The 12,200-nt window shown below is 46.8% G+C and overlaps 1 protein-coding gene across 4 annotated transcripts in view; it reads left to right on the forward strand.

The window, feature by feature from the left end:
• FBXO36 (F-box protein 36) overlaps positions 1–12,200 on the forward strand; it is a 129,329-nt gene that overhangs the window by 8,216 nt on the left and 108,913 nt on the right. Inside the window, exon 2 of one of the 4 annotated variants that reach the window (XM_063791671.1) lies at positions 2,140–2,255. The exons of 2 other annotated variants lie outside the window; for them this stretch is intronic. In XM_063791671.1, the coding sequence (XP_063647741.1) occupies positions 2,175–2,255 (81 nt within the window). In that variant the 5' untranslated portion in view covers positions 2,140–2,174. Of the gene's footprint in view, positions 1–2,139; positions 2,256–8,518; positions 8,613–12,200 lie in introns of those variants that run through there. One more of the 4 variants, XM_054679512.2, reaches the window with a different exon arrangement.

Below are 12,200 nucleotides of genomic sequence, written 5' to 3' on the forward strand. Positions count from 1 at the left end.
ATCCCAGCTACTCAGGAGGCTGAGGCAGGAGAATTGCTTGAACTTGGGAGGCAACAGTTGCAGTGCACCACGATTGCGCCACTGCACTCAAGCCTGGGCGACAGTGAGATGCTGTCTCAAAACAAAAACAAAAGAGAGATGCTTTATCCCTTCGCCACTGCACCTGAGAACCTCAGCCCAGCTCAGCTGTGCTGGAGCCCTCCTCGAGGTGTGCTGTGGTTTTCCCTCCTGCTGTCATTTACCCCCTCACTGCTCCTCCTGATGGCAGCAAGTGCGCAAACATTCCCTTCCCTGCCCTACAGGTTAGGCCAGGTGTTTATAATAATAAACTGCATTATTCTTCTGTTCCTCATGTTTGACACACTTCAGAAAAATGATTCCCAATCATTGTGTCTTGTGACACTCCAGGATCTGCCCAATTTAAGTTGTGAAATCCCTTTTAGTCAGAAATTTTTAATTTCTTTTAATTTTTTTAAGTGGCATATGGCACTTTTCTGAGGAGAGGGATGGCATGATCCAAGTAAGGTGATTAAACTCTTAAAAATAACAGTATTCACTGTTTAGTTAGTCTAGTCAAGTGGCTCCTAAATCCTCATTTCAAAATCACATGACAGCTGGACATAGTTCCAGTATCACCTTTTCCCAGGTAAATTGTTCACTTGGTACCTGTGAGTGCCTGCTCAATCTGGGCAGTTAATTTGGTCTCACCCTACAGTGACACAGATTTGCTTCATAATTATATGGGGCAGTAGAGCACTTAATTGGAAGTCACTGAGTCACGGATCCTTTCATTCCTCCTGCAGTCTGCAAGCTCTTGACCTGGGGCAAGGCACTTAATTTGTCTGAGCCCTGTTTGCCTCATCAGCATAAGAAGGTTACTAGTCTAAGAGATCACTAAGCTTTATCCCAACTCTAAAATGATGTTTCACGACCGGCATGTTGGCTCACACCTGTAATCCCAGCATTTTAGGAGGCCAAGGCAGGCGGATCAAGAGATCAGGGGTTCGAGACCAGCCTGGCCAGCATGGTGAAACCCCGTCTCTACTAAAAATACAAAAATGAGCTGGGTGTGGTAGCGCATGCCTGTAATCCCAGCTACTCTGGAGGCTGAGGCAGCAGAATCGCTTGAACCTGGGAGGTGGAAGTTGCAGTGAGCCAAGATCGTGCCATTGCACTCTGGCCTGGGCGACAGAGTGAGACTTCGGTCTCAAAAAAATAAAATATAATGCTGTTTCACATGAAAGTAGTGTTTTGTTTTGTTTTTGTTTTTTGCTTGTATATGTGTATATAATTTTTTTTTTTTTTTTAGACAGGGTCTTGATCTGTCACCTAAGCTGGAGTGCAGTGGTGCAATCATAGCTCACTGCAGCCTCCAACTCCCATGCTCAAGCAATCCACCCACTTTAGCCCCCTGAAAATAGCAGAGACTACAGGCCCGTTCCACCATGCCCAGCTAAGAAAGTAGTGTTTTAGGCTGGGCGCAGTGGTCACACCTGTAATCCCAGCACTTTAGGAGGACGAGGTGGGCGGATCACGAAGTCAGGAGTTCGAGACCAGCCTGACCAACATGGTGAAACCCCGTCTCCACTAAAAATACAAAAATTAGCCAGGGCCCGGCACGGTGGCTTACGCCTGTTATCCCAGCACTTTAGGAGGCTGACGCGGATGGATCACCTAAGGTCAGGAGTTCGAGACCAGCCTGACCAACATGGAGAAACCCAGTCTCTACTAAAAGTACAAAATTAGCCTGGTGTAGTGGTGGGTGCCTGTAATCCCAGCTACTCAGAGGGCCGAGGCAGGAGAATCACTTGAACCCGGGAGTTGGAGGTTGCAGTGAGCCAAGGTCACGCCATTGCACTCCAGCCTAGGCAAGAAGAGTGAAACTTTGTCTCAAAAAAAAAATTAGCTGGACATGGTGGCGCACTTGTAATCCCAGCTACTCAGGAGGCTGAAGCAGGAGAATCGCTTGAACCTGAGAGATGGAGGTTGCAGTGAGCCGAGATCGCACCACTGCACTCCAGCCTGGGCAACACAGCAAGGCTCCGTCTCAAAAAAAAAAAAAAAAGAAAAGAAAAGAAAGTGGTGTTTTATACTGGAAAAAGCACTGGAGTTTTGTTTTTTTCTTTTCTTTTCTTACAGAAAAGTTGAGTTTGCATAGCCGGGCGCAGTGGCTTATGCCTGTAATCCCAGCACTTTGGGAGGCCGAGCCAGGTGGATCACGAGGTCTGGAGTTCGAGACCAGCCTGACAAACATGGTGAAACCCCATCTCTAATAAAAACTAAAAATTAGCCGGGCGTGGTGATGCACGCCTGTAATCCCAGCTACTCAGGAGGCTGAGGTAGAAGAATCGCTTGAAACCAAGAGTTGGAGGTTGCAGTGAGCTGAGATTGCGCCATTGCGCTCCAGCCTGGGTGGGCAACAGAGCGAGATTCCGTCTCAAAAAAAGAAAAAAATTGAGTTTGCATCGAAGATTGTGTATTAGAGGCTGGGCACGGTGGCTCACGCCTGTAATCCATTTGGGAGGACGAGGCGGGTGGATCACCTGAGGTCAGGAGTTCGAGAGCAGCCTTGCCAACATGGCGAAACCTCTACTAAAAATACAAAAATTAGCCGGGCGTGGCGGTAGAGTCCTATAATTCTAGCTACTCGGGAGACTGAGGCAGGAGAATCACTTGAACCCAGGTGGTGGGGCAGAGGTTGCAGTGAGCTGACATCATACCACTTCACTCCAGCCTGAACAAAAGAGCAAAAAAAGAGCAAAACTCTCTCATATACACACACACACACAAAGATTGTGTATTAGTAGCTGTGTGACCTGGCGTAACCTGCCTGATGTTCCATTCTGTTCTTCTGTAAAGTTAAGTTGTGGCTACTTCACAAATATAGTGAGAACCAGATGCATGTAACAAGCACTCCAGGCCAGTATTTCTCAAAGAGAAGCATCATGAGCCGGGTGCAGAGGTGCGAGCCTATAGTCCCAGCTATTGAGAAGGCTGAGGCAGAAAGCTTGAGCTCAAGAGTTGAGTACAGCCTATGGAAAATACTTAGACCCCCTCTATGTTGTTATTTTTTTGAGATGGAGTCTTGCTCTGTCGCCCAGGCTGGAGTGCAATAGCACCATCTCAGCTCACTGCAACCCACACTTCCCGGGTTCAAACAATTCTCCTGCCTCAGCCTCCCTAGTAGCTGGGATTACAGGCGTGCACCACCATACCCAGCTAATTGTTGTATTTTTAGTAAAGATGGGATTTTGCCATGTTGGCCAGGCTGGTCTTGAACTCCTGAACTCAGGATCTGCCCCCTTTGGCCTCCCAAAGTGCTGGGATTACAGGCGTGAGTCACCGTGCCCAGCCCCCCTTTAAAAAAAAAATACACAAACATTAAAAAAAGTTTTGTGATTAGAAAAGATTGGAAAATTCTAAGTAAAACAAAATTATATTTCCTTCTTTTCTCTGAAATTTCTCAGAGCCTTTAAAATCCTATTTTGCAGCCGGGTGCGGTGGCTCACGCCTGTAATCCCAGCACTTTGGGAGGCTGAGGCGAGTGGATCACAAGGTCAGGAGATCGAGACCATCCTGGCTAACACGGTGAAACCCCGTCTCTACTAAAAATACAAAAAATTAGCTGGGCATGGTGGCAGGAGCCTGTAGTCCCAGCTACTCGGGAGGCTGAGGCAGGAGAATGGCATGAACCCGGGAGGCGGAGCTTGCAGTGAGCCGAGATCGCACCACTGCACTCCAGCCTGGGCGACAGAGCGAGACTCTGTCTCAAAATATAAATTAATTAATTAAATAAAATCCTATTTTGCATCATGAATCTCCAAGAGACTACTGCAGAGTGGAGCTTTTCCTACGACCACAGCACCCTCTTTTCCCTGAGCATCTTTAGGGGCTGTGACTGGAATGCTGTTTGGAAAACCAGTCAGCAGTCTGCCTGGTACACAGCAGATAATGCTGAAGAAATGTTAAATACTGGCACCAAATCAGTCAGATTTTACCCTTTCCATGACTGTTTCATTTTCCTTATTTATTTTTACTTTTATTTTTATTTTTGAGACAGAGCTGCGTTGCCCAGGCTGGAGTGCAATGGCGTGATCTTGGCTCGCTGCAACCTCTGCCTCCTGAGTTCAAATGATTCTCGTGCCTCAGTCTCCCAAGTAGCTGGGATTACAGGCACTTGCAACCATGCCCAGCTAATTTTCATGTTTTTCGTAGAGATGGGGTTTCGCCACGTTGGCCAGGCTGGTCTTGAACTCCTGACCACAGCCTCTCAAAGTGCTGGGATTGTAGACATGAGCCACTGCGCTCAGCCTTTCCTTTGGTTTTACAAATAAATGTGCTGCTGAGTTTCTGCAACCATTTTATTCTAACCTCCTCTTTAGAAATATTTTAAACTAATAATCCAAAAGAAAATACCTGCACCCTCAAATGTGTTATATGCCACATTTTAACGTCTTAACTTGTGCCTCCACAATCTGGATGAACATGTTTTGATGCACGCCACAGAGGAAAGCATCTGTCATCACTGAATATGGTAGAATTTCTTACAAATGTTTTATTGTTTGGGAAAGCTCAGCTCTGACCAACCCCCTGGATTTGTGCCTATACAAAGCAGGTATAATTGGAGCAGAGAGTAAGCCTGAAAATCATAAGAGTCTCAGACGCACCAGCTCAGCACAAAATCTTGGAACATTGACAGTTCACAAAAACACACTGACCACCGTGTGATAATAATATCAAACATTAGCCAGATGTGGTGGTGCATGCCTGTAATCCCAGCTACTTGGGAGGTTGAGGCAGGAGAATCTCTTGAACCTGGGAGGTGGAAGTTGCAGCGAGCCAAGATCGCACCATCACGCTCCAGCCTGGGCAACAAGAGCAAAACTCCGTCTCAAATAAGTAAATAAATAAAAATAATAATAATAATATCGAGCTAGGGAGAGTATTAACACATAGTAATTTTCAATGCTTTTTTCTGAATTTGGTATTTGATGAGATAAGAATTTGGCAGATATTGTTAACGATTCAACTCTGAAACAGAAGTCTTCCTGTCCTTACATTAGTGGATCTTTTGGATCCTTGGAATGGAAGGGTATCCTAAAATCAGCAGCAAGAATCATTTTTTTAAAAATGGACTTCAGCTCATTCCGTTACCAAATGTTAAGTATCTTCTGTGTATCAAGTGCTGCCATGTGCTGTGCCAAGCACTGAGGAGCAAAAGTATGTAGTCTGCCCTCATGGAGCTTACAGCCTAGTGGGAGATAGAGATACTGATCAGAAGGCCAGGTGCGGTGGCTCACCCCTGTAATCCCAGGACTTTGGGAGGCCAAGGCGGGTGGATTATTTGAGGTTAGGAGTTCAAGATCAGCGTGGCCAACATGGCAAAACCCCGTCTCTACTAAAAATACAAAAATTAGCTGGGTGTGGTGGTGGACGCTTGTAATCCCAGCTACTTGGGAGGCTGAGGCAGAATGCTTGAATCGGGAGGCAGAGGTTGCAGTGAACCGAGGTCACGCACCATTGCACTCCAGCCTGGGCAACAAGAGTGAAACTCCATCTCAAAAAACAAACAAACAAACAAAAAACTAACTCATCCCCTCTCTTCCATTCTCACAGCACCTTCCTGTCTCTCCCCATCATGCTTCTATATTGCTGTGGCCAGAGTCACAGTTCTATCCTACAACTTCAATCATTTTATTCTCCTGTGCAAAAATCTTTGGCTAATGAATCCCTATTACCTAGACCAGCAGATTCCAAACTTTTTAAAACAGAACACTTTTATGAAGAAAAATTCTTTACAGATTTTATCTGTATCTGTTTACAAATATCTATGTAAATTTATGCTTATCTATTAAAAGGGGCATTTTATAAAGATAGATTGTTTTATAAGTTCAGATTAATAATATTTACTTATGAAGTTAATGAGAACAAAGGAACTACTGTGATAAAAAGAAAACTTCAAGCTGGGCACGGTGGCTCACACTTGTAATCCCAACACTTTGTGAGCCTGAGACAGGAGAATCGCTTGAGCCCAGGAGTTCGAGACTAACCTGGGCAACAAAGTGAGACCTTGTCTCTACAAAAAAAATTTAAAATGAGCCAAGCGTGGTGGCATGCAACTGTGGTCCCAGCTATCTGGAAGGCTGAGGCAAAAGGACGACTTCAGCCCAGAAGGATGAGGCTACAGCGAGTCGTGATTGTGCCACTGCACTCCAGCCTGGGTGACAGATCAAGACCTTGTCTCAAAAATAAAAAAGATTTGAGATGAAAACATTAGTGTTACTCAGCATCAATAGTAAATTTCTGCATTTTATTATAAAATTAAGCCTGATCCATGTAGCTGATCATAAATCTATTCTCCATATTACATCTAACATGAACTTCTAAAATTGCAAATGTAATCACCGTACCTCACCAACTCTAAAACGCCCCTGACTATAGGTCATATCATTATTTTATATATAGCCCAGAAAGAAAACAATGCTAATTAAACTTCAATTTCAGCGATTTTGTAAGAAAAAAAGTGTCCCACAATCGTTGGAATATAGTACGCCAACCACCTCACCTCCTTAAAAACCAATAATTGGGCTGGGCGCGGTGGCTCACGCTTGTAATCCCAGCACTTTAGGAGGCCGAGGCGGGCGGATCACTTGAGGTCAGGAGTTTGAGACCAGCCTGGCCAGCATGATGAAACCCCATCTCTACTAAGAATACAAAAGTTAGCCGAGTGTGGTGGCAGGCACCTGTAATCCCAGCTACTCGGGAGGCTGAGGCAGGAGAATCACTTGAACCCAGGAGGCAGAGGTTGCAGTGAGCAGAGATTGTACCATTGCACTTCAGCCTAGGTGACAAGAGCAAAACTCCGTTTCAAAAAAATAATAATAATTAAAAAAATAATAAAAACCAATAACTTTTCATCTTCTCAGTATCAGGACAAAGCTCCTGACCGTATTCTACAAAGCCAGCATAGCCTGGCCTCTGCCTCGCCACCCTGGCTCTCCCTGCTTCAGCAGTGTTGGCTTTTTTTCCACTCACCCAGTCTTCCTGATCTCAAGTCAAGCTTCACATCCTCTGAGGAGCCTTTCCTGACCTTCTTACCAAGGCCACATCCTGCATAACACACTGTAGAACACATGGGTTTCTCTCTCTTTTTTTTTAAGCAGACTCAGAAGGGAAAGGGTGTCTCTTCTTGCTCAGGGGCCATGCTAATCTCTGTATCATTTCAATTTTTAGTATATGTGCTGGTGAAGCGAGCACAGGTCTCTCTTCTTGATAGCACTTACCATGGTGGACGTCTTAGTTTTGCTTATATGTTTATCTGATCAGTATCTTTTGGTTTGTTTGTTTGTTTGTTTGTTTTTTAGACAGTCTCACGCTGTCGCCCCAGGCTGGAGTGCAGTGGAGCGATCTTGGCTTGCTGCAACCTCCGCCTCCTGGGTTCATGGGATTCTCCTGCCTCAGCCTCCCGCATAGCTGAGATTACAGGCACCTGCCATCATGCCCGGCTAATTTTTTGTATTTTTTGTAGAGATGGGGTTGTAGAGATGGCGTGAGCCACCGCGCCCAACCGGATTGGTTAGATACAACTTTTTTTTTTTTTTGAGGAAGAGTTTCGCTCTTGTCGCCCAGGCTGGAGTGCAATGGCGCCATCTCGGCTCACCGCACCCTCCGCCTCCTGGGTTCAAGCGATTCTCCTGCCTCAGCCTCCCGAGTAGCTGGGACTACAGGCACCCGCCATCATGCCCGGCTAATTTTTGTATTTTTTGTATAGATGGGGTTGTAGAGATGGCGTTGTAGAGATGGCGTGAGCCACCGCGCCAGACCGGATTGGTTAGATACAAGTTTCTTTTTGTTGTTGTTGTTGAAGTGGAGTTTCGCTCTTGTCGCCCAGGCTGGTATGCAATGGCGCCATCTCGGCTCACCGCAACCTCCGCCTCCTGGGTTCAAGCGATTCTCCTGCCTCAGCCTCCCGAGTAGCTGGGATTACAGGCGCCCGCCATCATTCCCCACCATCATGCCGGGCTAATTTTTGTATTTTTTGTATAGATGGGGTTGTAGAGATGGCTCAAGCCACCGCGCCCGGCCGGATGCGTTAGTTTTCTTACCCCAAAAAACCTTTTTTTTTTTTTTTTTTTTTTCCCCCGAGGCAGAGTTTCGCTCTTTTCGCCCAGGCTGGAGTGCAGTGGCGCCATCTCGGCTCACCGCAACCTCTGCCTCCTGGGTTCAAGCGATTCTCCTGCCTCAGCCTCCCGAGTAGCTGGGATTACAGGCACCCGCCACCATGCCCGGCTAATTTTTGTATTTTTTGTAGAGATGGGGTTGTGGAGATGGCTCGAGCCACCGCGCCCGGCCGGATGGGTTAGTTTTCTTACCCCAAAAAACAGATACACCTTTTTTTTGGTTTGTTTTTTTTTGAGGAGGAGTTTCGCTCTTGTTGCCCAGGCTAGAGTGCAATGGCGCCATCTTGGCTCACCGCAACCTCTGGTTCCCGGGTTCAAGCGATTCTCCTGCCTCAGCCTCCCAAGTATCTGGGATCACAGGCATGAGCCACCGCGCCCGACCCAACAGATACAACTTTCTACCTCGTAATAATGTTTCAAGGATTATATGAGGTAAGATATACAATTTTTTTGCACATTTTCTTGCCCTATTTTACATTTTTATCATGGTAAGGTCCTCTCGTCCCAAGATGAGTCTTCCTCCTGTCTAAAACTGTATTAAAGTATCTCTTCAGCATTTTTTGAAAAGAACAACCTGGCCAGCACGGTGAAACCCCATTTCTACTAAAAATACAAAAAAAATAATAATAATTAGCCGGACATGGTGGTGTGCACCTGTAATCCCAGCTATTCGGGAGGCTGAGGCAGGAGAATCGCTTGAGCCCGGGAAGTGGAAGTTGGAGTGAGCTGAGATGGCGCCACTGCACTCCAGCCTGGGTGACAGAGCGCGATTCTGCCTCAAAAAAAGAGAGAGAAATAGATTGGCATTTGGCTGGAAAAGTCGTTTCCACATTCATACCCTTTAAAGCCTCTGCTCCCCTATTACTTACTGTCTTCCACACGTTGGTTCCCCAAGGCTCCCTCTTCTGAAGATGGCGGCCACCTTAGCCTTTACAGCAGCTCCTCGAGACCCTATAGGAGCTAAGAACCGCCGGGCGCGGTGGCTCACGCCTGTAATCCCAGCACTTTGGGAGGCCAGGGTGGGCGGATCACCCGAGGTCGGGAGTTTGAGACCAGCCTGATCAACATGGTGAAACCACGTCTCTACAAAAACATACAAAAATTAGCCAGGCGTGGTGGCGCAGGCCCGTGGTCCCAGCTACTTGGAGGAGAGGTGGGAGGATTGCTTAAGCCCGGGAGTCCAGGGTACGGTGTACCGGGATTGCGCCACTGCATTGCAGCCTGCTCCGCTGGAATGAGACCCTGTCTCAAAAAACTATAAAAAAAAAAAAAAAAAGGCTAAGAAGCCATTGGCAACATTTTTAATGCTTTTACATTCTGCCTACTGTGTCAAACTAATTGTTCCCAATTAGTGGAGCTTGTTTAAGCTGTGACTAAAGGATGTTTTTATATAAGTGAAATAATTATTCCTAAATATTACTTTTAAACACGGATTTTGTTTAACCTTGTTTCTTTTTTGGAGGGTGGTTAGTAACACCACGACTACTTTATTGAAAGCGTAACTAAGAGCGATTGATGGATACGTAAAGACATAGTAGGCACATCCATGTAATAGTACCGCGGTGAGGAGCATTCAGGAGTGATTCTGCCGTAATGCTTAGGTGTGTATCTGATTTATGGAAGATAGGCTGTAGGCTGTATAACCCGTGTACATATATGTTAGGGGCCGAATTATGTCTCCCCCCAAAAAGATACTTGGAAGTCCTAACGCTGAGTACCACAGACGGTGACCTTATTTAGAAACAAGGTCATTGCAGATGAAATTAGTTAAAATGAGATCCTGCTAAAGTAGCATGGGACCCTAATCCAATACTACTGGTGTCCTTATGTGAAGACAGACACACAGAAAGCCATGTGATGATGAAGGCAGAGATTGGAGGGATGCAGCAAAAATTGCCAAAGATTTTCAGCAAACTAGCAGAAGCTAGGAAGAGACTTCTTCCCCTTCAGAAGGAAGGAGCATGGCCTTAGTAACACCGCGATTTTGGACTTCTATCCCCAGAATCGTGAGAAATAAATTCGTGTTGTTTTAAGCCACCCCATTTGTGGTCCTTTGTTATGACAGTCCTGAGTGTGTAAAGCTATTTGTGGCCCACCTACTTGATTCGCCTAAATGTTAGTGGGAAAATAGAGTTGCCTGGGTGTGTTGCTCGTTTCACACCTGTCCAAGCCTCCACCTGAGATAAATCACCATCTGTTTGGCACAATCCCCCTGGCCTACCGCTTGCCACTGGACCAAAGATAGACACCTGACTCTAGTGCAGTGAATCTACCGACTGACCAGCAGCCATAGGACTTGGGTGGCCTGGTGTGGAAAGAGGAGCCCCTTCTTGAAAATGGAGACGAAGCTGGGCACGGTGGCTCACGCCTGTAATTCCAGCACTTTGGGAGGCCAACGCAGGCAGATCACGAGGTCAGGAGATCGAGACCATCCTGGCTAACACAGTGAAACCCCGTCTCTACTAAAAATACAAAAAATTAGCTGGGTGTGGTGGCACACGCCTGTAGTCCCAGGTACTCGGGAGGCTGAGGCAGGAGAATTGCTTGAACCCAGGAGGCAGAAGCTGCAGTGAGCCAAGATAGTGCCACTGCACTCCAGCCTGGGCAACAGAGCGAGACTCCGTCTCAAAAAAAAACAACAAAAAAAAAGAAAATGGGGACTAAGACACAGAAGAATATAGCTGCGGGGAGTAGCTTCAGGGAACTGAAATAGGTCCAGAGGAAGCTTGAAGTGGCCATTCTGAAGTTTATGCAAACTGCTGGCCAGGAGAGGCGAAAAAAAAAAAAAGAGAAGGGACATGACAGTGGGGAAGGGGAGATAGGAGGGGATTTGTTACTCTCACTCGAGGCTGCAAGTTGCCTCTCCACAATTAATCTCACCTTTTAGTAGAGAACCCAACTTTTCAGGCCTGGCGCGGTAGCTCACACCTGCAATCCCAGCACTTTGGGAGGCCGAGGCAGGTGGATCACTTGAGGTCACGAGCTCAAGACCAGCTTGGCCAACATGGCGAAACCCTGTCTCTACTAAAATACAAAAATTGGCCGGGTGTGGTGGCGCATGCCTATAATCCCAGCTACTCAGGAGGCCAAGGCAGGAGAATTGCTTGAACCCAAGAGGTGGAGGTTGCAGTGAGCTGAGATTATGCCACTGCACTCCAGCCTGGGTGACAGAGCAAGACTCGGTCTCAAAAGAAAAAAAAATTTAGATGGGCTTAATGCTTCCCAGTAAGACTGCATGTCCTAACCTCCCCAGCAGCTAAGTGTGACCTTGAAGCTAAGTATTAACTAAGGACTTTTAGGAAGTTTCTTTAAAGGGAGGTGGAATAGGGCTGGGCCTCTTCATCTGGCTACTTAGAAATAAAATCAAAGGTGAGAGGTAAAATGGATAATAGGAGGCAGTGTCCTTCCCCCACGCACCACAACCCTGTGCCAGAGCTCCCAAGAGCACATGGCATAGCAGTGCATTCTGCCATTCCGCTGTGTACCACCCTCTGTCCTATCTTGCCTTTCCCTTTCTCTTCAGTTCTTCTTTCTGTTTCCTTTTATTTCTTTTCCTTCTTGTGTGTCTTTACCTACCCTGCATAAAAATGCTGGTTAGGACCTTTGGGTTCCTCATTCTGGTTACCTGTTGGAGTGAGTCTGTATCCTGAGAAATTCATGGAGATCACCATGATTAGAAGTCGTGGCTGCTGAGTCAAGCATCATAGACTTGAGGCCTAGCAGCTTCCAGGGGCTCCAGGACCATCAGGTGGGAAGGCCCTGGGCGGTCCGGGACAGCTCCAGCCTAGCTCCACAGGGGCAGAAGTGTACCAGTGCCTACTTGCTGCTCCACCACGGGCTAGGCCACTTGTCTCCCACCACGTCTCTGGGTTTATGCGTCCCTCGACTTTTGCTGCCCATACCAAAGGCTCACTTCTGAGCCTCAAGTTCCATTTCCTCTCACGAGAGGATGTGACGCTCTCATTCAGCCACTCTGCCCTGTTTGGGAGCTTTTTCCCACAGTCAAGCTGGTCTATTGCC

Source organism: Pan troglodytes, chromosome 13 (genome assembly GCF_028858775.2).
Source record: "Pan troglodytes isolate AG18354 chromosome 13, NHGRI_mPanTro3-v2.0_pri, whole genome shotgun sequence".
NCBI lineage: Eukaryota > Metazoa > Chordata > Mammalia > Primates > Hominidae > Pan > Pan troglodytes.